This window comes from Apostichopus japonicus, chromosome 12, assembly GCF_037975245.1.
Source record: "Apostichopus japonicus isolate 1M-3 chromosome 12, ASM3797524v1, whole genome shotgun sequence".
Classification (NCBI taxonomy): Eukaryota; Metazoa; Echinodermata; class Holothuroidea; order Aspidochirotida; family Stichopodidae; genus Apostichopus; species Apostichopus japonicus.
This window is the reverse complement of record NC_092572.1, coordinates 6,131,108-6,158,443: the sequence shown is the minus strand read 5'-3', so window position 1 is coordinate 6,158,443 and position 27,336 is coordinate 6,131,108. Positions and strand designations below refer to the sequence as shown.

Genomic DNA, 27,336 nt, shown 5'->3' with positions numbered 1-27,336 from the left:
TACCAACCCCAAAAATAAATAAATAAAAATACAAAACACATGAAACTAGAATGAAAAAAACATTGCAATGAAAATTTTATCTTTGACAATTTGGCCTGATTGTTCAGATTGATCTGTACTGCAGATTGTTCCTATCCTCCTTTTCATATTCAGCATTGACAAGAAGTTTGATGGGGAGGCGTTGACTAGTAGATTACTTCAGTAGGTTTAATCCTATTTAGTGATGGTGGGTGTTGACTAATAGATTACTTCTGCAGTAGGTTTAATCCTTTTTAGTGAATGGGGCGTCGACTAATATATTACTTCAGCAGTGGGTTTAATCCTTTTTAGTGATGGGAGGTGTTGACTAGTAGATTACTTCAGCAGTAGGTTCAATCCTTAGTAGTGACACAACTGATCCTGGAAGGCATGGTTTTCATCGCTCTGTATTTTTTCAGTTACGTTTGAATTTTTTTTTTTATATATTCTGTATTCAGTTTGTGTCACAATTCACATGAAGTGGTGAAATTGGGAAATGTAGGGGTGGTAGTGGATTCGTTATGAAGTGGCCTGCCTGCCATATTCAGCAACAGCCAAGAGTTATGTGGATACATTATGAAGAGGCCTGCCTGCTGCATTCAACTACAGCTACAAGGTTACATTGTTTCACATAAAGCAATACTGCTTTCATTTTGTCACATAGTTTGTCATTTTTTATCCTGATCTGACTGCTTTTTTCCCTCCTTTCTTCCCGTTTTGTGGTCTTTAGTATCTACAAGGGTATTTGTGGAAGACGTTGAGGCCGGCGCTAGCCGTCTACACATTAACAATGTACAGCCGGAAGATGTGGGACGCTACATGTGTCAAGTTGGCAAAGAGGTGTCCCCATACGTCTTGCAAATAGGTAAGAAGAAATCACACACACTCAAAATTGAACCTGTTGATCATTTTGAACCTTTTCTTGTTTTATAATTTTCCAGTCATCTAAATACTGTTTAAACGTTTTGCATCACCAGAATATCAAACGTTGGTCAAATTTACTCAGTTCCTATGTTTGATGTATATTTTTAATTTGTTGTCCATTATTTGAGAAGAAAGGTTTTGGTACTTTCACCCCTTTGATGAAGGTATTAATTTTATCACTTAACTACTGTAAGCCATTGCAAACAAGTTTATTTGCAAGGAATTCTCAAAGTTTGAAATGCAGTTCCCTTTATTGAAGCAATCAGAACACAATATTGTACCATTCAATACTGTTATTGTTTTCTTTGCAAGCTTCTTTACAGTTCAAGTAATTTTAAAAGAATATTTTATTTCTCTTATTCCTTCAACTATTGATTATATGCATGTGTTTATGTGTTTTCTAGACTTTTTATTCCTTTGATTTCTCTGTCTTTTTATTGTTTTAAAATTTGTGTTAGGTTTTGTAAAGTGCCTAGAGGCCTTTTGGTATTTGGCCCTATATTAAGAACTTATTTATTGTTATTATTTTTAGTATGATGATTATAATTACTGCTTTCCTTTTGAAATACAGCTGCTCGGTATGAAGTTAACATCACCATCCTACCAGAGACTGGTATCGGTCTTCCAGTCGGTTCAGAGATGACCTTCCTCTGTATCGTAGAAGCCGCTGAGGGCGCTCTACCTCTTCTGCCAAGCTGGATGTCACCTCATGGGCCCAGAATTCCTATCAAGAATAGTAAGAGTGCTTAAATAGTTAAATGATAAATGTTATGAAAATTATCATTGGCAAAACAAAGCGCACAGAGTTTCTCTACTTTCTCCTTGAACAAGTTTGACATATCTTAATAGTCTTTAAGACAAAATAAAATAAAACTGTTAGCAAACTGCTTAGTGGATATATCCACTAGAGAGCCTGTGTAGGAGAAGGTGTAAAAGTAAGTTGGCCTGATGTTTCAATCCTAGCAGGATCTTCTTCAAAGGCTAAATGACAAGTAACAGTAACAAAAGGGACAAAAACACGCACATATATACAGACAGGTTAATGAGCATGGTGAACACAAAGAAAAAGATGAAAGAGGATTAATAGACAAGGGATGGAGAGAAGAAAGAAAGACTTTAAGACGTCCAATTTCACTGTTCTGGCTGCACACCGACCTTTACATCTCTTTTTAATGTACTACTACCTGACTATCTGTATCGGGTTTCTTTCTCTGGTGAAGTGTCTGTCTATCTCTTATATTTATTACTCACATCTGGTTTTACTCTCACAGAACATAACCGAATCTATGTGCATCATTTCTCTGAGAACTCCATGGGGCTTACACTGAGTGACATCCAGCCATCTGATGCTGGCTCCTACTACTGTGGTGTCAATGGCAGGTTTGCAGAGCTTAATATTACAGTAGCAAGTAAGTACAAGGTTGGATCATTTATAGAATCCTACAGTAATAATAATAATAATATTTGATTTTTATATAGTGCTTTATACCAGCGATAGGTCTCAAAGCGCTTTACAGACGTTATATTACCCCTGGTCAATGATAACCTGTCCCAGAGACAATCCCTCCAGTCGGCAGCAGTTATATACTGCGCCCAATGACAAGTTACCTCACAGGTACCCATTTAACCCCTGGGTGGAGGGAGAGAGGCAAGTGAGATAAAGCATCTTGCCCAAGGACACAATGTAATGAACTAGGCAGGAATCGAACCAGCAATCTTTGGATCACAAGTCCGATGCCTTAGCCAATTGGCCACCATGTTCTCGAGTATCACCTTCATCATTCAGTGTATTAAGTTATATGGAAAAGACACCGTGCACCTAGACTCAATGACGTGTAGAGAGGTGCCGCCAAGGGGTGAGGTCAATGGGGTGGTCATGTACCCGTCAGCAATGTTCGGTGCCCCCCAAATGAAGTTTGCTGTACCCCCCTCCCCCCCCCAAAAAAAATTTCTGAGGAAAAGACAGGTCCCTTAGATCTCCACAGATTATAATTTACTTGAGACATCTACCTACAAAATTCTGCTGATTGGAAGATGATATAAGAACTGGAACAGATGGGGGGTTTTACCCCTTCACCTCCAACAGGGGGCTTATGGTGGACCCTTGGACCCCATGCTGACTTGGTTGTGCCTCTGGCATCAGCTGTATTTGATTCCCCCTCCCCTCCCCCTCCCCTCCCCCTCCCCTCCCCCCTCCCCCTCCCCTCCCCCTCCCCCTCCTAATGTTACTCATGTTTTGCTCGACCCTCTGGCGATGCTATTGGACATGCCTATGATGTGATGTGTGATACTGTGAGCTTGTGTTGTTACTCCGGGGTATAGCTGGTATGAAGAATAGTAAATTGTTAGTTTAATTCATACTTTCTCTGAATCTACTCCTCAGTTAATTCTATAGCCCACACATACCTATTTATTCACAAATGGTTGACCGTTTCCTAAGGGTTTCCAGCAAAATGTGATTGTGTTCTCTGTCAAGAGAGACATGCCAGCTATGTATATCATTGTTGAGGAATGTTACATTTTATGTCTTAAAGCTCTAAATGATGAGACTTATTATAAAGTCCAAGACAACATAAAAAAATTAAAGCAAAACAAAATTATATGCATCATCATGTATCAAAGAAATATGGTTATCCTTCCTTGAATGGCTTGGATTTGATTTGTCTTTATCATTTCTGTTTCTTGCCAGAATCTTCGTTCACCCTGATCATTACCCCCGGGCCATTCCAAGACATCACGCTTGGTAACAATCTAACCTTTAACTGTGAGATGTCAGCTCCTCAACTACACAACTTCCCTATATGGATGGACCCTCTTGGCCAGTCAATCCACATGCTTGAGGAAGGTACGTGTGCTGCAGACCCCCCAACCAAATATTTTTGAAAAAATTCAGGCTATATGCTGAGAATTTTTTGGGCACCTACTGAAAGAAATATAATTTGCAATGTGTTTTTCAATGGTTAAACTTATATTATTATTATCATTATTATTGTACCGACTCCCCAATAATTATAACCAATATGGAAGGGAAATAAATATGGCAAATGATTGTATGTTATTGGCATGCGATGTAATAACAGATTCATGTCTATATGATATGCACATTAACATGTCGAACGCGCGTGGAGCGCTCGGAAAATTTTGGTTAGATCTTTCGTGCAAGTCGTTACAGCCCCCCTAAATTAATTTGGTCTCCTACGCCTATGCTGATCATTACCTATAGAAACATGCTGAATTGTTTTCTACTTGGGTTTGAATTCTTGTTAACATTTTTATTTATAAAGGGGGTGGGGGGGCTGTTAACAAACTGTTTTATCTATAGCAAAAAGCCTGTGTAGGTATGTGTATAAGTTAGAGGGCCTAATGATTTGATCCTAGCAGGATCTTCTTCAAAGGCAAACTCACTCAAACCCCAGGCTCCTTTTCGAGAGGATTCTGCTCGGATTAAAACATCAGGCCCTCTCACTTATTATTCTTTAAAACCCCGAAGCTAATAAGCCCACTTAAACCAACAGTGTTTGGTGATTTGTTTCATTGATCAGCATGCATAGTTCCAGTTACAACTGACTGTTTTCGAAAAAAAGAAAAAGGTTAAAAGTTTCAAGGTTTACATTTTACAGTCTTGTACAACATTTAACCCCTGGTCATTTGGTAATGTGTCACACCCACACATCCAAGTGTGCAGAATTCAACAGTCACTCCTGGGGTACTACAGTGCACCATATAGCTACATGTCCCCTGGGGGACTTCCCATAGTGTGCAGCTACAAACCGGTGCACGCAACTATATATTACAACTTACCAATTACCTCACTTTTTACTCACCTGGATAAATTGGTACTGTTTTCTACTTTTTAGAGGGATTTGACGAGAACTTTGAAATAATTTCACGATTTTTGCTGGCCGAGGGATTGCAAAATGATTTGGTTAATGAGTTGGTTAATGAGTACTCTGCTAGAGTATCCAGGGGGTTTGATGGTTTCCATACTAATACATAAAAATAATAATAATCAGCAGTTATTTTTACGATGCTTATGCGACCACAAATGTGGGAGAAACTCGCAAGGGCTTATGGACACATCGGGTGGCTTCCAATTCAACATTTTAACTCAAATTTAGAATCTTCCATGACATGACTATAACCAGTGGCACAAACTAACATGCAACTGATGCTGATTGCAGATTGAATCATAACCATGCATCTTTGAATTGACGTTATAGCTTATGGACAATTGGCGTCCGATCGGATCATATCTGAGTTGGCATGTCATAATGTTGTGCATGCAACAGTATTGGCTTTGTGCTCTTTCTTTCATGATAGAAAATAAATGCTTGACTTTCTTGCCATGTTTAATTTAGACACAATTTGACAAAGATTTCTAATAATACTTTTGTTTTTCTCCCCATGTAGGTAATCAAGGGCATTTGTACACCCAGACACCATCCCTGATTATGACCACGTTATTCATTAATGGACTACAAGTGCAGGACCTGGGTACCTACACATGTGTGGTAGGGAGTGTATCAGCTCAATTGCATCTATATCTTGGTGGTAAGGTCTTATTTTATATTCATTGTAATAATAAACCAGTGGGTTATTCATTAATTGACTACAAGTGCAGGACCTCGGTACCTACACATGTGTGGTAGGGAGTGTTTCAGCTCAATTGCATCTATATCTTGGTGGTAAGGTCTTATTTTATATTCATTGTAATAATAAACCAGTGGGTTATTCATTAATGGACTACAAGTGCAGGACCTCGGTACCTACACATGTGTGGTAGGGAGTGTTTCAGCTCAATTGCATCTATATCTTGGTGGTAAGGTCTTATTTTATATTCATTGTAATAATAAACAAGTGGGTTATTCATTAATGGACTACAAGTGCAGGACCTCGGTACCTACATATGTGTGGTAGGGAGTGTTTCAGCTCAATTGCATCTATATCTTGGTGGTAAGGTCTTATTTTATATTCATTGTAATAATAAACAAGTGGGTTATTCATTAATGAACTACAAGTGCGGGACCTGGGTACCTATTCATGTGTGGTATGCAGTGTTTCAGCTCAATTGCAGCTATATCTTGGTGGTAAGGTCTTATTTTATATTCATTGTAATAATAAACAAGTGGGTTATTCATTAATGAACTACAAGTGCGGGACCTGGGTACCTATTCATGTGTGGTAGGGAGTGTTTCAGCTCAATTGCAGCTATATCTTGGTGGTAAGGTCTTATTTTATATTCATTGTAATAATAAACAAGTGGGTTATTCATTAATGACCTACAAGTGTGGGACCTGGGTATCTATTCATGTGTGGTATGCAGTGTTTCAGCTCAATTGCAGCTATATCTTGGTGGTAAGGTCTTATTTTATATTCATTGTAATAATAAACCAGTAGGTTATTCATTAATGAACTACAAGTGCGGGACCTGGGTACATATTCATGTGTGGTATGCAGTGTTTCAGCTCAATTGCAGCTATATCTTGGTGGTAATTGGTCTTATGTTTTGTATTCATTGTATTTATAAACCAGTGGGTTGCTCTTAAATTAACCACAATATTATATTTGACCGTTTGAATCAATACAGAAAATTTTGTGTCCCACAGAGTTATGATATTTTTTGGGTATTGGTGGAGTCTAAAGGAACAGTTGTTGTTTTTACGTACCCTTAGTTTTCCTTTCAATGGTGGAATATGGTATCTTCATGTCAGTGTGAAATTCCCATTTAAAATATAGGGTTAAGTAAACTGACACACACTTGGGTTACACTAGCTTGATCACCTAAGCCCACAATGCTCAGCATTCAAGCTATCGAGGATGCACACAAACCCATAATATTTGGAACCGCTCTTCACAGACAATTGGGATCATGGATAAAGAGCAAACAACATTGATGCTAAGTCAGGTGAAACATCAAACAGTGAGGAATGTGTTTGGGGGGGGCAGTGGCAGGGTAGGGTAGGGGTATTGGTGGGAGGGGTATGTGTGTTATGATCTCATTCTCACATTTGTTTGTATGTGTTGTATGCCACTTTTCACCAGTGAATTCATCTGGGGACAGAGAATAACCAATGTAGCCTGCTAATGCATTCTGTTTGTATTTTCTCAGTTGGTGGATGCAATCCTCCCTGTACAGACAATGGAAGATGTGAGAATGGTACATGTATCTGTAATACTGGCTTCATAGGAGATGCTTGTGAAATGTCAGGTAAGTTGATCTGCAGCGGCTACAAACACCATTTTAACAAATTTATGTCACTTCAAGAGTCAGAAGTTTTCACAGAGATAAAAATTGCATAGGATTCTTATATATTTTTAAAGGGAAATATGAACCTATGCATCATCTTGATAACTCTTTGATAGTCATGCCCCGGTTCACCCAAATATCTAAAGAAAATCTTTCGTCAGTTTTGAGATAAGACTGATTCCAAAGAGGCGTCAATGTGCTGCCATTTTGTAATTGTGTGATGTCATAATGCCACATGGGTTTGTATTTCTTAGCTTCCTTTTGATTTGATTTTCTCTTCACATTTCTCATGGTGAAATGTAAGTCAAATTTGTACTACACTGTAATACCACTGTGTTTGATTATATAAGGAGATTCATCATTGCATAACAATCCTTGCAACATTCCACTCCTACTAAAGTACTACTGCTAGTAGCTACTGCTCTGTCAGCAAGTTTGTAGGACTTACTGAATTCTTTTATAGCCAATCATATGAGAACACATTCTCTATCTGAAAGATTAAATGATTTTAGCTCTATGAGTTATTTTATCAGAAATCACCCCATCACAATGTTTAATTAACTCCTCCTCCTCCTCCTCCTCCTCCTCCTCCTCCTCCTCCTCCTCCTCCTCCTCCTCCTCCTCCTCCTCCTCCTCCTCCTCCTCCTCCTCCTCCTCCTCCTCCTCCTCCTCCTCCTCCTCCTCCTCCTCCTCCTCCTCCTCCTCCTCCTCCTCCTCCTCCTCCTCCAGCCCCTCCTCTCCTCCTCTCCTCCTCCTCCTCCTCCTCTCTCCCTCCATTTGACAATCGGTCAACTCCTACTATACCTTCTCATAGACCTGTGAAATATTGATAAAGTTTCTATCTAATAAATTGCCATTACATGGAATTTCATGTTACTCTACCACACTCCGGTCCAATTCCAAAGAGTACTATTGTAAAAGTGAAAATGTTAAGAACATTTGACTTGAAACATTGCTTCTATCCTCAGATCCAAGTTTCTATTGCAACAAGGTTTGCCTCAACGGTGGATTCTGTGTGTTGGATGACTGTCGCTGTACTATCGGTTATTCCGGAGAGTTTTGTGAGAATTTAAGTAAGTCGATGGTTGATGTCATTTAGGTGCTTCTAGCAATCTTAATCCATCGGCTATCAAACTTGCAGTAACCATGGTCTTAGCTGCAGACTATTTAGAATAACAACAAATAATCAAGAGGCTTTTATCATTTCATGCATATTATTACAAGTCCAGCCAGCCACATGTTTACATTTTCTTTTGTATAATAACTTTGTATATTAATAGCATAATACAGTCATTGCCTTTTAGTCACATTTGTCCGTCACTGACTTTAAATCTTTCCATCCAGTATTACAACTCTAGCAATCACATGTCTTTCACTTCTGGTCACAGAACATGGTAAAATCCTACTAATTAAATGAATTACTGACGTTTTTCTCTGAGAAGGTTTACCCTGCACTTGTCACAAATATACCATTCCATCGACCTTTGACCTTATATTAGCAGTGATGTATTCCAATGTCATTTACTTACAGACTCACATATTACATGCAGTAATAGCTTCTAATCTTCTTTTCTCTCATATATTTGTCTTTGTTGATATATATTTACATATTCACATTGTATTCTGAAATGTCAGTATCATTCTTAAACATTTATATCAATTCTAGTGTCCTTATATGTAGAACTCCCCCCCCCCTCCCCCACTATCATTCTTAAACATCTATGCCAATTCTAGTGTCCTTATATGTAGAACTCCCCCCCTCCCCCACTATCATTCTTAAACATCTATGCCAATTCTAGTGTCCTTATATGTAGAACTCCCCCCCCTCCCCCACTATCATTCTTAAACATCTATGCCAATTCTAGTGTCCTTATATGTAGAACTCCCCCACCCCACTATCATTCTTAAACATTTATGTCAATTCTAGTGTCCTTATATGTAGGCCCCCCTCCCACTATCATTATTAAACATTTATGTCATTTCTAGTGTCCTTATATGTAAAACTCCCCCACCCCATTATCATTCTTACACATTTATGTTAATTATAGTGTCCTTATATGTAGAACCCTCCCCCCCCTACTATCATTCTTAAACATTTATATCATTTCTAGTGTCCTTATATGTAGAACTCCCCCCCCCCCCCTCCATTCAACTCACGCACTTGCATGAACATTTTCTGTTCAACTTATTGAAATAAATGTGGACTTGTTCTTGATCCATCGATAATAAAATGTATGACTTCATCTCGATAGTAACTGGAGTATACAATATTACACTGGTACCAAACATGAGGGAGAATCCCAAGAATGGAACCAGTCTGCAGGTTTCCTGCACAGTGTCTGCAGCTAACGGTGAACAGACAGCACCAGTGTGGCTGCTCCCATCAGGAGAAGAAATATCACCAATATCAACAGGTAAGTAGAAAGAAAGGTAAAAAAAAAAAATACATGAAGACAATCCTAAGTGAGCTTTATATTTCCTGTCTTAGCTGACTAACAGCAAAAAGGCAGAATTTCTCTTATAATATTTATTTATTTATTTGTTTTGTCACAAAAGTACAAAGTGAAGGGAAGTCTTCCATGAAGCTTAAAAGCTTAACAGTGTGGAAGACTCCCTGAAGAAAGAAAAGACAAGAAAAAATATATAAACTTATATACATAAATATAAATACAAATTAAATGTTCAATATATATATATAGGAATTACATAAGTACAGAATTTCTCTTAAAATCTCTTTTCCAGCCACCTTTCTGGGTTGTATGACATGAAATTGAGATTTCATAGATAGCTTGCTTTTACATGCAGGGCTCAGTGGTTTAGGTTTAGGTTTGATTGGCACCCCAGCCAAATGAAAAGAAAAGCCTAAATATGGATCATGAACAGTTGAGGACTGGATAACACAGTTGATGGAACACAGGGCTGTTAACCCTGAAATAACTGCTTTGAATTCTGTTGTCTTCAAATATTTCTTTGCTCGCTTTTGGTACATTTTTAAATAATAAACATTTATCTTGTTTTGTCTTCAATGAGTTAGAGTATGTTATTATAATGCTAGTCTAATGACACAATATACTATGTGATAAAAGAGAGTAGACCAGGGTCCAGAACAAAGCTATAGCCTATATTTGTCAATGAACTTAAAATGTAATGATTTGGCATCAGACCAAGAGAATAAACAACGTAAAATTAACAATGTACTCTGCTCAGAGCAACATGCAAGACTTACCTGTAACGACTCCAGTCTGTAAAGCCACCCTGCATAGCTTTAATTATTACTCAAATCATATAGTGAATATTCACGATCAATATCGTTACATGCTGGTATATTACCAATTATCACATCTCCCCTTCAGCATTTTGACTCACTTCTGCTTTTTCCAGAGGGTGATGACCACATCAGCGTGGTTCATCAACCAGACGGTACATCTATGCTCAGCATTCACAACTTAACGGAGGCTGATAATGGACAGTACTCCTGTGTTGTAGGTCCTTACACTAATACCATACCCGTGGTAGTAGGTGAGAAACGTTATAAACAATATTATTAACCCTTATTCAAAACTACCTTAATACCCATCTTGATCAATGATAGGTTATCAAGACTAGCATGTAAAATAAAAACTAAAAAAAGATCAAACTTTGTCATGCGATCTATTCGGGAGATATACCTTATGCTGGGATAACCTCTCGGATCTACAATGAGTCAATTCAGGATGTTAATGTTTTCTCAACAAACTTAGTAGAATGTTAGGAACCTTGTGAGCATTGATACATGATCAGCAAGCAAGATAGATAAGATTTTGGGATTCAAGAGGTTGCCTGTAACTTAGACTGACCTCATATGTTATTTCATGAGAAAATCGCTTCTTTTCTGTATGGCCAACAATTGTCCCAGACGTTCCATCACTAATCTTCCTAACTTGTGATTTTTTATGGCTTAGTGACCAGTCATTGTGTACGGGCTTGTCAGAATGGTGGACGCTGTGTGGATTCATCTTGCGAATGCCTGGAGAATTACATTGGCAATTCCTGTGAAGAAGAAGGTACTAGATGGACCTCATTCATATCATTTGTGTCAAGTTTTAAATTTAAATGGTTGTACAAACAAGATTAAAAACAGATATTACATACCTACTCTCTCTTTTTAAAATTTGGATAAACCAGGATCATAAGAAAATTTAATGAATGTTGTCGCAATGGACGCCATCAAAAAATTAAAAAAATTAACTTTAAAATCTTTCAACATCACCCTCTTTGGGAGATACCTTTCTTGAAAGGAACTAGTATTGTACCCTCTCGGAAAGGTACCTTAAAAAACATTCTGTTTGAGAGATGCTTGAAAAAATAACTTTTTCTGAAAGATTGGCGATATTGAAAGATGCTTTTAGTTTGACAGGAACTTGAAAGATATCTTTCTTTAAAGATACTGTCAAGTTGTTTTTTTTTTTTCAAATGCTATACGATACCTGATAGATCTAATATAACAAACAACACAGGTATCATTCATTCTAGGTCAAAATATTGGTTCATTTCTCTAAAAATTGGATTAAATACATGCTCCATATTGCAGGGAAAATTACTAGCTCTATTCAACATTAACAGACCATCCTAGAAAAATGTCTATATAATATTATATGTATTTCAGAAAGAAAAAACTAAGCAAGGAAGCAGATCCTAATATTTCATTTATTTATTTTTGTTCTATCACAACATAAGTATGACATATGACATTGAAGGAGATAAGAAACAAAACTTGTGAAAGGAAATGTACTAAAAAACCTATAGAGCTTGTCGGGTAGTGAAACTCCCTGCAAAAATACAGAACTTTACAATTAGAAAAGAGAACCAAAAGAACAAAACAAACAGAACCGCCCCTTCCTCTCCCTTCTCTCATCCCCCTCCCCCCAATATATACCAACTACTTCCTTATTTTCTTTATAACCTTTCATATTTTGTCACTTTTATCCTCATAGTTTTGGTGCCCTGTGACCTGGACTGTCAAAATGGCGGCTGGTGTCTTAATGAAGAATGTCAGTGTCTGGACGGCTTTAGCGGAGACCTCTGTCTCACCAGACGTGCGTCCTCATCCATTTCACCCTTTCTAAACAAAGGATGACATAAGCCACATTTTACTTTGCAAACATTGGACATTTCCAATTGCTTAATTCACATGCAAACATATATATTGCAACACTCAGTTGGGTCGGGGGTGACAACTACAGACCAGAGTTTATATAAAATGAATCTGGTTATATACATGTCACCATGTTCACATGGAAGTCATTATAGAAGGCATAGAATAGGAAGCTAACAGAACTCATTTGTGTAAAAGTAAGTTTCGATCCTAGCAGGATCTTCTTTAAAGGCTATATGACACGTAACAGTAACAGAAGGGACAAAAACATGCACAGAATACTACAGGCAGGTTAATGAGCATGGTATGAGAACTCATTTGTGTCTTTTTTAGGCTCTGTAGAGTGAAGTAATAACTAGCTAATGGTTTGAAGTAGGTCTTTTGTTATTTATAAGGTAAATTTCAATTAGATTCAATTAAATATTTCAAAATGTATTTTTGAAGTCTTGTTGTTCTACTACCCTGAATCTGTGAGATATGTTCCTCTTCCTTTATCATACCTAGGATACCACTTTGCAAGCACAATTCAGGACTCTATCTCGATATTTCTTTTATTGTTATTTTATTCCTTTTTATATTTGCAACTTTCTGCTTACAAGTCTGTCAAATACCCCAACATGACCTGTTTTCAGTTGCTTGGTGATTTCCTCAACCTTTCACTCATGATTCATCATGCAATCATCTAAAATTATTTACATCTATATTGCAGGGGTTCCCTAACTGGGGTGCATGAATTCCCAGGGGGTGCGTGAGTCCATCCCAGGGAGTTTGTGAGACGTTTCTGAAAGTCAAAACTAGAGTACTTTATGTTGAACTAAAATCTGATATATCATATAATTTAGTAATGTACAAAAGTCATACCTATCGACAACCTCTACAATATTACTCTATGAACTTGATCTTTTACGAAGCACTGCTATATAATAATGACTCAGATCGTGTCTCGAAAATTGGGGGTTCGTGGACAACTCTGACATCCACAGGGGGTTTGTGGGTGGATAAAGTTATGGAAACCCTGTTCTATAGGCTTCCATTCTTTTTCTGTTCCATATTTATTTTTTGTCTCTCTGGGTTATTTTCTAATTGCTAACTTGTTTGTTTTTTGTTTCAGTAACACCTGGGTTCCAGCTGGTGATAACCCTTGACTACGAGCCTCCTTCCGTGAGAGGAAAGACCATCAGGCTTATCTGTCAGATTATTGGCGATGTGTACAGTTTCCCACCAGTCTGGAAAAATCCACATAATCTGGTCATTTCTCAAAATGGTACGTATTGAAGGTTACATATTTGTTTCCCCCTTTTCTTTTGTGATATTTGGGGGAAAAAGTGATCCAGAATTTGTTTATTGCTCATCAGGGTCATTAGACAAAATATCAAATGCAACTGAAACTGGTCCTGTCCATCCAACTACAACTATTGTGGTTTGTGCAGACGGGAGAGGTCTGTAAAGAAGATTGGGAAATTTGTCTGTAGTTTTGAAAGTAGAAAATAATCTAAATTGACAGACAAAAGTAAAACAGTTGTCTTTAACATGAAGTCCAAAATTTGTAGCTGTTAACCATCTTGCTTTACTTTGTTCCAAAATAATATTTATGAAGCTAATATTGATTTTTCTTGCTTTTGGCCTTCTGAATCTCTGATTTCAGCAAACAGACGTCTAAGGGTGGATCGAGTGTCGGACACCACCACTCTCCTTATCATCAACAATGTACGACAGAGTGACATTGGACTTTACACCTGTTATACTGGCGATATATTCAATGCATATTCATTGACTATTCAGGGTGAGATATATCTGAATATGCAAGAAAACTATTTGTGAATAAAAAGGCTGGAGTTAGCTTTGTGTTTTTCATGGTTTTCATATTGTAACAATGTGTTCGCTTGCAACCTCAGCAGGGAGCCGCACAGGTTGTTCTGTGTTGCTAGCCTTCAACATTTGATACTTTGACTGTTAGAGAATATTAATTCTTAGTTCAGACTAATCAACATAATGTTAGAACGTTTTCAGGCTATTTGCTTAACACAACAGGAATCTTGGCAATTGGTTTGAGATTACCAGGACTAGGAACCAAAACAACGTTCAATGGTGTTGAAGATGCTGCCCATGGAAAATGAAAGTCATTGATGTGAAGATTATTGTGGGGCTATGAATCCTCCCACCCATCCACCCATCCACCCACCCACCCACCCCCTTTCTTGTTTAGTATAACATTCAGTATTACTCAGAACATGCAAAGTATTACATAACATCTACTTTCAATATTAAGATTAAATGCAGAACCATGGCTTCCACATATTCTCCTCTCTAAGAGATGTGAACAATCTAAGATTGAAATCATGAAACCCTCAATATGTTGTTGGATATTTATCTTCTTTCAGATTATGAATGCTACCCGCAGTGCCAAAACTTTGGACAGTGTCGTCAGGGGCAGTGCATTTGCAGTGCTCCTTTCATTGGCGAATACTGCCAGTACGAATGTAAGTCAGTGTTAACATCATTCCATATGTGATATTTAAGATTTATTAATGGTTTTAAGGAAGTTTATAGTGAACTGACTGTATTTAACCTCTTTAGTAAAATGATTAAATTCATTTGAACATATACACAGTTACCAGTTTCTTTTGGTTGAGATCACATTTTTTCTTACCTGTACTCAGTGACTGATTGTGATTTTCCTTGTGCCAATGGAGGAGTTTGTCTAAATGGAGAATGCCATTGTTCCAATGGTTTCTACGGTGATTTCTGTCAAATCATTGGTAAGTATTACATCATCAGAAGTATCATTGGCCAATTATAATTGATCATTCGAAGAAAATGAAATATTTGGCAACACTGAAGAACACAGATATGTAATATATGGTTTTAATAACCAGTTGGAATGTGTCGAGTTGAATGTGCACCTCTCTGGCCACTAAGGCATCCATCAGTAACAGGTACTGTTACACCCTACGCACAAATCCAGCCATGCCCAAAATCAACAGAGGGCGCCATCATATTGGTCCTATCTAGTTCAACAAAACTTGACAAGTTGCAGGTTCCCTGGCTTGAACACTTGTATTATACAGTTCCATTTGTAATTATTGAAGGAGAGATCTTTTGAAACATATTTTTGAAGCTTCAAGTCAAACTAATCGTTTTAAAACGCTGTAACTTACATTTTCTGAAGCAGTTCTTTGTTCGGCCAAACTGCAGAGTTGTAACCTATTAACTAGTGTATCAGGAGTGATATGACAACTCCCTCCGTAGAACTGCTGGAGAACCGCATCTTGATTAAGCAAGTGTTATGTACATTTCTCATCTCATCTGTCTTCTTCTTGCCTAGAGGCAAATAAGGCCTCCACAGAGCGTCTCCATTCGTCTCGGTTGCCCTCATTCCAGGATTGCCAACCAGCCCTCTCTCTCTCTTTGTCCACTGTCCTGCGCCATGTTGTTTTTGGTCTCCTTCTCTTTCTCCTGCCCTCTGGTGCCCAAGTCATGCTAATGTTGCTGTCGTTGTTTGGGTTTTAGCGCAATATATCCCAATGAATTTCCATCTTCTTTTCTTAAATTCGATGCTTAGTGGTCCCAATTTTGCTCTCGTTAGAAGTTCCTTTGTGCTGATTTAACTGATTTAATTCTGCCCCCCTCCCCTTCCTCCTCCACCATCCACCCACCCCCACCACAAAAGAAAAATACATAGTTTGGTTCATCCTTTGTTTATCTCTCAGATTTAGAGGATAGCGTTACAGTGAGTGTAATACCAAGTGTTGAAACGTTACCTCCGATTGGTCAAGAATTTTCTTTGACCTGCGAGGTCAGTGATGGGTCATACCAACCATACTGGATAAACCCTCAAGGAGAACGGATTGGTCCATCTACAAACAGTAAGTTCTTTAAAACGGTAAGAAAATATTACAATGAACACAAATATTTAGTTATGTTCCACAAGAAGAGTCGATCAGTCCAGTCTCAGTTTTCAGAGATGGTAAGAAGTATAACATAACCAAAAAAAAATAGCTGTTTTATTTTTCAGTTTTTGTTTTTTCCAAGTTGGATTATGAACTGCTACTTGTTAAGATTGACACAAGTTAGATCCGTTAACAGAGGAATCAATATAATCATGAACTCGATTCTGTAAGTTAGCAGTTTCTTGGAGAGTGTTAACGATATAACATATTTTGAAATGATCATGAATGTTTACTCTTCATTTTAGTATTGGATGGAACTACCAGGATATCTACAGAACTAGTATCACCAAGGGTGTCTAGACTGGACATTGTCAACCCTCAGACAGAGGATTCCGGTGTGTACACCTGCCAGATCGGACCAGTCTTCAACGCCATCACAATCTATGTTTACAGTGAGTCTTTAAGTTTATCATCAACCTTACTGTAAGATGTCTTCAACGCCATCACTATTTATGTTTACAGTGAGTCTTTAAGTTTATCATCAATCTTACTGTAAGATGTCTTCAATGCAATCACCATTTATGTTTACAATGAGTCTTTAAGTTAATCATGGATCTTACTGTAAGATGTCTTCAATGCCATCACCATCTATGTTTACAGTGAGTCTTTAAGTTAATCATGAATCTTACTGTAAGATGTCTTCAATGCCATCACCATTTGTGTTTACAGTGAGTCTTTAAGGTTATCATAAATCTTACTGTAAGATGTCTTCAATGCCATCACCATTTGTGTTTACAGTGAGTCTTTAAGGTTATCATAAATCTTACTGTAAGATGTCTTCAATGCAATCACCATCTATGTTTACAGTGAGTCTTTAAGTTAATCATGAATCTTACTGTAAGATGTCTTCAATGCCATCACCATTTGTGTTTACAGTGAGTCTTTAAGGTTGTCATAAATCTTACTGTAAGATGTCTTCAATACCATCACCATTTATGTTTACAGTGAGTCTTATAAGTTTATCATCAGTCTTTTTGTAAGACTAAACACCTGAATGCAAACCAATGTTTATATCCTTTGCCCAAAAAATTGCAATAAAAGGATGATTATCTTTTCAATACTGTCCAATTAATCAGTTGTTCATATTATTTTTTTGGAAATCAAGAAGAGAATAGAGCTGTTAACAAACTGTTTTATCTACTGTAAAAAGCTTGTGTCGGTATATGTATAGGTTAGAGCAGGGTTTTCCTAACTTTATCCCCCCACGAACCCCCTGTGGATGTCACAGTTGTCCAGGAACCCCCAACTTTTCGAGACACGATCTGAGTCATTATTATACTACAATACGCATAACAGTGCTTCGTAATTAAGGTCAAGTTCATAGTGTAATATTGTAATGAAAAAAAAGAAAAGAGTTTGTTGTTTGGTACGACTTTTGTACATTATTAAATTATATGATATATCACATTTTAGTTCAACAAAAAGTACTCTAGTTTTGACTTTCAGAAACATCTCATGAACCCCCTGGGATGGACTCAAGCACCCCCTGGGGGTTCATGCACCCCAGTTAAGGAACCCCTGGGTTAGAGGGAGTCATTTTTTGACACCTTGCAGGATCTTCAAAGGCAATCTGGCAGAGCCACAGTCAGTCTGCATTTAAACATTATCCTCCTAGGGTCAAAATATCATGTTTCTTTGTGGAGTGTTAGCTCAGTGGTTAATGCCGGTGCCTTTCAATCATAAGGTCCCTCCAAGATTAATGCATGTCGTCCAGTTACAGAGTTGTTGACAATTGACAGTTCATAATCATGGACGTTAAATATGAATCTAAGAGACTGACTTCTGTCAGCTTGCAGCTTTGATAAGCAATTATGGCTTCTTCGCGAGTTCCTGCTTACAGGAGGATCTAAAATACATACATTGTAATTTTCTCAGTGATGATGACATTATCGTCAGTGAAGTCTGGAAAAATAAGAGATTTTTGTTCACCTTTTACAGTGTCAACTCAAAACAGGAAGAAACATTGGCTACTCAACTAGCAGGTCTTCTCCTTGCTCAAAACTGACATTCAGAGAATAGTTGAGGGGTTTAATTAATTCTTGACTTAATTAAAGAGGAACATAGTTCTCAGCATGTTGGTGAAATTTGTAGCCATTCTTACCTGCCGATTTTGTTTTGTTTTAGACAACAGCATTGACCTTAACAGATGTCGTTAAAATGTGACAACATTTTGCACGAACTTAAAAGTGACTTAATGATACACATGCCTTAATTTTGGTTATCTCATGAAGTTGTTCTTTTGGCATACAGGTTTTAATGCGTATGCTTGTTCTTCACGTGTTGTATTCAATATATCCCTTTATTACAGAGATTGCGTGCGATCCTGCTTGCATAAATGGTGGCCATTGCCTTGACAACGGTTTCTGTCAATGTCCCATCGGTTTCTCCGGCACTTATTGCGAGACACAAGGTTTGCTTCTTTTATGACCTCTCAGCAACACACATTTGGAAACTAATTATATTAAAATGTAGATGTTCAATGTCCTTATTCTATGATGAAACATTGAGATTCATTTTAAGGAGAAAAAGAATTGATGTAGAAATATGAATTAACGTCAGTTTGTCAGTTTTACGTACTCATTGTTTGTATGCAAAATCCCTTGTGGATGTTTAATTCATATACTAACTAGTAACTTGATATTTGGTTGCATAGTAACAAACCATCTCAATCCTATGGTGATGCTATTATTTCGGTATATTGAGGAGAAAGCTATTTATATCAATATTAAACAATTCTAGTATTTGAGTTGAACTTGAATAAGACACTTGGTGAATATGGTATTAAAATTACCAATCATTTGTTGTAATGTAGGTAATATACCATTGCTCATTAAACTGAGTTCATGGGTTTGTTTACTTATCTTTAATTGATAGTTGACATGGATTGCTTTTTACTCTCCCCCCTCTCCCCTCCACCCTCCCCCTCCCATGGTTATAGATGTGACTCTTCGCATCACTTCCCCTGGTGTTCCATACGTCGGTCAAGATATTACCGTCCGTTGTCAGGTCTTTGGCGTCTTGAGTTCCTTTCAGGGATTGACCTGGACTACAGGAGATGGACAGCTGATCTTGCCATCAGGTAAGCTTGCATTGACATAGATAACACATGAAATATTCAAGGGATTTTCTAACGGTGATTGCTTAATAAATATGCTACAAATTTTCCTGCATATTTAGGTAAAGACAAATATCTTCATAGCATTGGTATGTCATAGATATAATTCAAATTTGGTGACAATTTATTAAATGCTTCTGGTAACAGCAGAGTGATTGATGCACATAGCAATTCAGTTGAAAACTTTTTTGTTTTTCGTTATATTTAACTCACTTATTAACAGAGCAAGTTAATGGTACAAAAAGTTACATTTTGATGAATTTCTGAATACAGAGAACCTTGACTGCTAAGCAAATATTCCAGATGTATAGGGTATCAACGAGAGATCAGTTTCAGTCCAGTATAAATTACAAGCAATTTATAAATGGGAAGCATAAGAATAAAAATGGAGAAAGAAATAAGTTGCAACAATACAACAAAACCATTAGGAACAAAAGTGAGGTCACAATCATAAAAAAGAAAACACGATTAAAAGAAAACAAGAAGATCATAATAGCAAAGTTAAAGCTTCTGGAGACCATTTGTCATTATGACATCACAGAGCACTTACTCGGATTCACTCAGAAAAATCAGTTCTGATTTAGCCAGACAAAATAGGTAATACATTCAGTCAAACATATCTTGAGTTAATTTATGCCATTCTCCAAACAAAAAGAAAAAAAGAAAAAGGGAAAGAAGAAGTACTGAATTGTTGGATTGTTAGTTAATTTATCATATTTAAAATTAACAAAAGTTTCTCTCTTATATCAGGTGGTCGCATTAGAGTCGTTAGTGAACAGTATGATATACTTAACCTGCGAATCGGACAATTTCAGAGCAGCGACACCGGCGATTATGTTTGCAGCTACGGACCAATCAGAAGAGTGCTTACCATTATAGCTGCTGAATCAGGTGAAATGTTACAAAAGAAAAAAAATACAGATTGAAATTTGAAAGAAATTGCAAAGTTTGTTTGATATGATGAGAACTAGAATCAGGCAATTTTAGAGCAGTGATACCGACAGTTATGTTTGTATGGTTGGAGACCAATCAGAAGAATTATTACCATCATAGCTGCTGAATCAGGTGAAATGTAACAAAAGAAAAAAAAAAGACATTGAAATTTGAAAGAAATTGCAGAGTTTGTTTGACATGATGAGAACTAGAATCAGGCAATTTAAGAGCAGTGATACCGACAGTTATGTTTGAATGGTTACAGACCAATCAGAAGAAGCATTACCATTATAGCTGCTGAATCAGGTGAAATGTTACAAAAGAAAAAATAACACACTGAAGTTGAAAGAATTGTAGTTTGTTTGACATGATGAGAACTAGAATCAGGCAATTTAAGAGCAGTGATACCGACAGTTATGTTTGAATGGTTACAGACCAATCAGAAGAAGCATTACTTCAAACTTCCTAATGTGGGGAGTTATAGAACAAAATAAGAAACAAATGATTAATTTGTTTGAAATTTGAAAGAAATTGCATTGTTTTGATGTAATAAGTAAGAAATAAAACAATTTCGGTGCAGTCTGTCGGTAAGAACTACGAAATTCTAGGGCTTTTCTGTCGGTTTTATGTTTTTATTTTTGTTATCATCTTTTTTTATTTTCCTTGCAGAGGAATGCGATCGACTTTGCCACAATGGCGGAATCTGCCTGAATAATGTTTGTCAGTGTCAGTCCGGTTTTAGAGGACCAACCTGTCTTATAAGAGGTATCTTAAAAATATCATCTCTGATCTTATTGACAATCAGTTGGATTTTTCATTTTATTACTTTTTGTTATGATGAAATATAACAGATTTTTGTTCACCATGCTCATTAACCTGTCTGTATTCTGTGCATGTATTTGTCCCTTTTGTTACTGTAGCTTGTCATTCAGCGTCTGAAAAAGATCCTGCTAGGATCGAAACGTCAGGCCTTCTAGCTTTTATATATGACGCAATGGTAAATGAATAATAACTGAGATTTGAAAAAAGAAAATAACACACATAATACTGGGGATGGTAAGAACGAAGCATTATTAATCCAACTCCCAGTTTCATAACTTGTTGAGATATTAGCTATTAATGTTTGTAATTTCAGTTTCTTTATCTGTGCATTGGATTCTTTTATATCCTTGGAAAATTATTCAGCTTTTGGAGGGAGTATCATTTTATGTCGATAGAAGGCATAATAAAGTGACTTCATGAAATTAATGAGTGATTTCAAATGTTTTTTTAATATTACAATATCTAAATAAGAATTATTCAGAGGTATATATTGACCAATTGCCTGCTTCTTGGACAGATGGACCTAACTTCAGTATCTCCATCCTACCCTACGATATCGTTGTGACCCCGGGGTCAAAAATTGAGTTCATCTGTACCCTGAACAGCGACGACCTGAGGGAAACTCCTAAATGGCTAGGTCCTGATGGCTCAATCGTTACTGTCAATCCACTGGGTAAGTCTACATGGTGAATCTTCTTCTCTGAGTAAACTGGTCAGATGCTATCAACATTAGAGGGTTCATGCATGAGAAGCATGAATTTCCCCGAATGTGAGGGTATTTCAATAACATGCAGGTGAAAAGTTGAGAAACCACAACAGAGACTGTGCTGCTGTGTTTGCATAACTTCTGTGTTGAGATGTATTAGCCTGGTGTTAATTTACTGTCAGATTCCTGTCATAAATAATATCAGTTACAGCTGAGTGGACTGATCAGGTTGTGTGTCAGGAAGCATTACAGATTGTGCTGAAGAATGAGCTGGTCCATTGCACATGTGTGTGTGAATAGGAAAGCAGGCTTTTTAGATAATATTAAAGATTTGGTGCAGTAACCTGTTGATTCAACACTATGACAACAGTGTCTTAACAAACGGTGATGACACAAGAGACTGCAGGTCGGTGATCAGACACAAGGTCTGACAGACCAGTGAAAGCATGATGCAGTAATTATGAACAACAGTTTAATTAAGATTGCAAAAGCACTACATGGTCTTACAATCCATTGAAAAAATGGGAATGTTCTAGGGCACTGTGTCATAAGTAAGATGCCTAGGTGGCTGCAGTATCATGCAGCCAGGCTGCTCATCATGTAGTAAGGCTGCAGCATCATGCAGCCAGGCTGCATAGGACATAATCTATTGTTCTCCACATTTTCACACAATAGGTGCTGCAGGTGTTCAGGTACAGCCCCTATTGTTTGACATTGATTCATTCTAGCTAAGCAGGATATTACAGCTGCTGCAGCTTTTGACACAGTGCCTTAAGACAATTGATTCTTATATAGCATTTGGTTGAAGATTGGTCAAAGGTAGACACAGGTTACGAACAAGATGGCAATATACTGAAATGCTACTTACACAGACACCGGTTCATGTTATAGCATTCACATATTTATTGTTCAATATCTCACGTAGCTCGTGTGCACAGTGAAAGCCGCAACGGACCCTCCAATAAGCTGGTGATTAACAACATCCAGGGATCAGATTCTGGAGTATACACATGTTTCTTGGATTCTGTTCGACATGTCGTCAATACAGTGACTGTTGTTGTTCCTGGTAAGTAAAAGAGGAACAATTGCTGCTCAAGTATTCCCATGGCAATATTGATAATAATAATTCCTATAGATCTGAGGAGAATATTGCTGCTCCAGTTTTCCCATGGCAATATTTATAATAATGCTTTCTATCGAACTGAGGAGAATATTGCTGCTCGAGTATTCCCATGGCAATGTTTATAATAAAGCTTTCTATAGAACTGAGGAGAATATTGCTGCTTGAGTATTCCCATTGCAATGTTTAAAAAAAGGTTTTTATATAACTGAGGAGAATATTGCTGCTCAAGTATTCCCATGGCAATGTTTAAATAAAGCTTTTTATATAACTGAGGAGAATATTGCTGCTCAAGTTTTCCCATGGCAATGTTTAAAATAAAGCTTTTTATATAACTGAGGAGAATATTGCTGCTCAAGTATTCCCATGGCAATGTTTATAGTAATGCTTTCTATAGAACTGAGGAGAATACTGTTGTTCTTTTTTCTGCTATCTCTACTCAACATCAGTGATTTGTGACTCCTTTTGCCTTATCTGCAACATCCCTCTCTATTTCATAATCCGTGTTTCAGTTGCTCTCTTTTTCCTAATCAGAAAATCAAACTAATTAAATAATTAATGAGCAATCTGATTCCTCATCTTTTCCATAATTTGTGTTTATGATTGCATGTTTTACCTTCATGACTGTGGAGAGCATTGTTGCCCTCCTTTGATGTATTATATAACTCTTAAGAGTGATTTATAGCTCCTTGTATTAAACTGTTAAACAATTTACTGCTCAGCTACTCCTGTTTCTATGTTTCATTTCACATTTCATAATCTTTGTTGGGTGTTGGAGGGTGTCATAACCTCTTTTGTGGAATCGGAGTTCATTTTGAACAGTTAAATTTGGTGGACTCCTTACAATCAACTTTTCTGACCACTTTGTATGTCTGAATTATCTCCTATTGTTTTAGCTATGCATTCTCACATCTGTAATGAATTTTAATCTTTCAGCACCTAACTGCGATGGTCCTTGCCAGAATGGAGGGGTCTGTACTAGCAGTGGATGTCAGTGCCCGACAGGATTTACTGGACCTAACTGCCAGGACACCAGTAAGTGAAGTCATTTTAATTTGTGCAATTATGCAAATACACAGTCATGTGTGATACCACTGGGTGACTCTATAAAATTTCTTTATGTTATTCTTACTTTCTCTCAATATGTACTAAATTCTAAATGGTCTTCTACTATTTCTAATCAGGTTTCAGAGTGGAGATGCGAGGTTCCGTCAACCCTGAGGTTGGTCAATCTGTTAATCTCATCTGTGAGATTGCTGGGACCATTCCAGGCCTCTCACCTTTTTGGCAGGGACCCAACGGCACTGACCTAGAAGTTTATGAAGGTGGTAAGAATTATTCCATGCAAAATAATAATTATTATATTAATTTTTAATAAATATTCGGCTATTTTATGGGTCTTGGAAGTCTGTGAAGTTAAAATTTTATTTTGGAAAATAGATAAAATCCTTCTCTGAACACTTCTTATTTTCTTGATGACCTATTACACATTTCGTTTTTTGGTAAGAAAAACACATTTCGTTCGTATGAACACAATTTGGCTGTTAACTGTTAAATAACAGAGCTCGTTTAGGTCACATTTTGATATTTATGAACCAGGGGAAGGTTATGTTAAAACTATACAGTGTCAGTTGTGAACATCAGCTTCCAGCATGTTTGCCAGCCGGAAACAGTGTTCCCGACTGATGTCACATAAAACAAAATCATGATCAGAAGTAGCCTTAAACCCACGCGCACACTGCCCGACTATCCAATATTAATCCCACGCACACTGCTCCGACTATCCAATATTAATCCCACACACACTGCCCGACTATCTGATATTAAACCCACACTCACTGCCCAACTATCTAATATTAATCCCACGCACTCTGCTCGACTATCTAATAATAATCCCACGCACACTGCCCGACTATCTAATATTAATCCCACGTACACTGCCCGACTATCTAATATCAATACCACGCACACTGCCCAACTATCTAATATTAATCCCATGCACTCTGCCCAACTATCTAATATTAATCCCACGCACACTGCCCGACTATCCAATATTAATCCCATGCACACTGCCCGACTATCTGATATTAAACCCACGCTCCCTGCCCAACTATCTAATATTAATCCCACGCACTCTGCTCGACTATCTAATATTAATCCCACGCACTCTGCCCGACTATCTAATATTAATCCCATGCACACTGCCCGACACTACGATATTAAACCCACGCACACTGCCCGACTATCTGATATTAAACCCACGCACACTGCCAGACTATCTGATATTAAACCCACGCACACTGCCCGACTATCTGATATTAAACCCATGCACACTGCCCGACTCTGATATTAAACCCACACTCACTGCCCAACTATCTAATATTAATCCCACGCACTCTGCCTGACTATCTAATCTTAATCCCACGCACACTGCCCGACTAAACGATATTAATACCACGCACACTGCCCGACTATCTGATATTAAACCCATGCACACTGCCCGACTATCTGATATTAAACCCACACACACTGCCAACCTATCTAATACTCATCCCACGCACACTGCCTTACTATCCTATATTAATCCCACGCACACTGCCCGACTATCCTATATTAGTCATACCCACACTGCCCGACTATCTGATATTCATCCCACTCACTCTGTCCGGCTATCGGATATTAATCCCACGCACACTGCCCGTCTATCCGATATTAATTCCACTCACACTGCCCTGACTGTCTGATATTATACCTACGCACTCTGCCTGACTATTGAATAGAGCATTGCTCCTGGTCGTGGTCAGTGGTGTAGTGTCTGGTGGGCGTACAACCATTGTGAGATATTTCACCTTCTGCCTTTATGACTCTAATATATTCATCTTGCTATGTAAACATATATTTATTTATTTATTTATTTATTAAACTTTATTTTGAGAGGGTAACTCGTTTAGCCGAAGCTAATCTTCCACGAGGCCCTCGTACAATACAAAAATAAATAAATATCAATTAAAATATATAAGTAAATGTTGCAAATTAAAAATGCTAAATGAAATTATGAAATTATGAATGAGTAAAAGCGAGTAAGATTCTTAAACTACGATCAAAATGAAATAAGAATATTATTAATATTAAAATTATACAATGTGTATAAAATCAATAGAAACAAAATCACACAATTACTGAAATATAAGTACCTCTGCTGACTGCAGTGTAACAACTCAAAATTGACTATGGCTGTGATAAATGGCAAGTGCCCTCACACTACTGTGACAAAAAACTAAATCAAATTAGTGGCATATACTGTACTTGCCCATTTATTGTGAGTGGATCACAAGTGTTTATTTTGATGTTCTCATTAGGTTCTGATCCTCCACGTGTTTACACCAGCGCCCAGTCATCCCGAGCGACCCTCTTGGTCATCGATCCTGTCATGAGAGGTGACGGTGGCTCTTACACATGTGTGGTAGGACCGGTTGAGACAACATTTACCCTCTTAGTTAAGGGTGAGTGGTTATCTTCTTATTATTAAAGACAGTTGAGACAGCATTTGCCCTTCTAAGTTAAGGGTGAGACAACATTTACCCTCTTAGTTAAGGGTGAGTGGTTATCTTCTTATTATTAAAGACCAGTTGAGACACATTTACCCTCTTAGTTAAGGGTGAGTGGTTATCTTCTTATTATTAAAGACAGTTGAGACAGCATTTACCCTTCTAAGTTAAGGGTGAGACAACATTTATCCCTCTTAGTTAAGGGTGAGTGGTTATCTTCTTATTATTAAAGACCAGTTGAGACAACATTTACCCTCTTAGTTAAGGGTGAGTGGTTATCTTCTTATTATTACAGTTGAGACAGCATTTACCCTTCTAAGTTAAGGGTGAGACAACATTTATCCCTCTTAGTTAAGGGTGAGTGGTTATCTTCTTATTATTAAAGACCAGTTGAGACATCATATACCCTCTTAGTTCAGGGTGAGACAGCATTTACCCTCTTAGTTAAGGGTGAGTGGTTATCTTCTTATTATTAAAGACCAGTTGAGACAGCATTTACCCTCTTAGTTCAGGGTGAGACAACATTTACCCTCTTAGTTAAGGGTGAGTGGTTATCTTCTTATTATTAAAGACCAGTTGAGACAGCATTTACCCTTCTAAGTTAAGGGTGACACAACATTTATCCCTCTTAGTTAAGGGTGAGTGGTTATCTTCTTATTATTAAAGACCAGTTGAGACATCATTTACCCTTCTTAGTTAAGAGTTAGACAACATTTACCCTTCTTAGTTAATGGTGAGACAGCATTTATCCCTCTTAGTTAAGGGTGAGTAGTCTTATTATTAAATACCAAATTACAGATTCATGTGAATGTCCCACAC

At 37.5% G+C, this 27,336-nt stretch overlaps 1 protein-coding gene across 9 annotated transcripts in view; it reads left to right on the top strand.

Annotated features, from left to right (window-relative positions):
• LOC139977877 (uncharacterized) overlaps nt 1–27,336 on the top strand; it is a 221,559-nt gene that overhangs the window by 88,342 nt on the left and 105,881 nt on the right. For all 9 annotated transcript variants that reach the window (XM_071987580.1, XM_071987579.1, XM_071987576.1 and 6 more), the window contains 26 exons: nt 749–883; nt 1,514–1,678; nt 2,214–2,351; nt 3,632–3,787; nt 5,353–5,493; nt 7,052–7,150; nt 8,158–8,262; nt 9,442–9,603; nt 10,571–10,708; nt 11,131–11,232; nt 12,163–12,264; nt 13,435–13,587; nt 13,969–14,106; nt 14,705–14,803; nt 14,984–15,082; nt 16,034–16,189; nt 16,519–16,665; nt 18,582–18,683; nt 19,212–19,352; nt 20,139–20,279; nt 20,991–21,086; nt 21,661–21,816; nt 22,775–22,915; nt 23,906–24,004; nt 24,154–24,297; nt 26,329–26,472. In XM_071987580.1, coding sequence (XP_071843681.1) covers nt 749–883; nt 1,514–1,678; nt 2,214–2,351; nt 3,632–3,787; nt 5,353–5,493; nt 7,052–7,150; nt 8,158–8,262; nt 9,442–9,603; nt 10,571–10,708; nt 11,131–11,232; nt 12,163–12,264; nt 13,435–13,587; nt 13,969–14,106; nt 14,705–14,803; nt 14,984–15,082; nt 16,034–16,189; nt 16,519–16,665; nt 18,582–18,683; nt 19,212–19,352; nt 20,139–20,279; nt 20,991–21,086; nt 21,661–21,816; nt 22,775–22,915; nt 23,906–24,004; nt 24,154–24,297; nt 26,329–26,472 — 3,399 coding nt within the window. The remainder of the gene's footprint in view (nt 1–748; nt 884–1,513; nt 1,679–2,213; nt 2,352–3,631; nt 3,788–5,352; nt 5,494–7,051; nt 7,151–8,157; nt 8,263–9,441; nt 9,604–10,570; nt 10,709–11,130; nt 11,233–12,162; nt 12,265–13,434; nt 13,588–13,968; nt 14,107–14,704; nt 14,804–14,983; nt 15,083–16,033; nt 16,190–16,518; nt 16,666–18,581; nt 18,684–19,211; nt 19,353–20,138; nt 20,280–20,990; nt 21,087–21,660; nt 21,817–22,774; nt 22,916–23,905; nt 24,005–24,153; nt 24,298–26,328; nt 26,473–27,336) is intronic.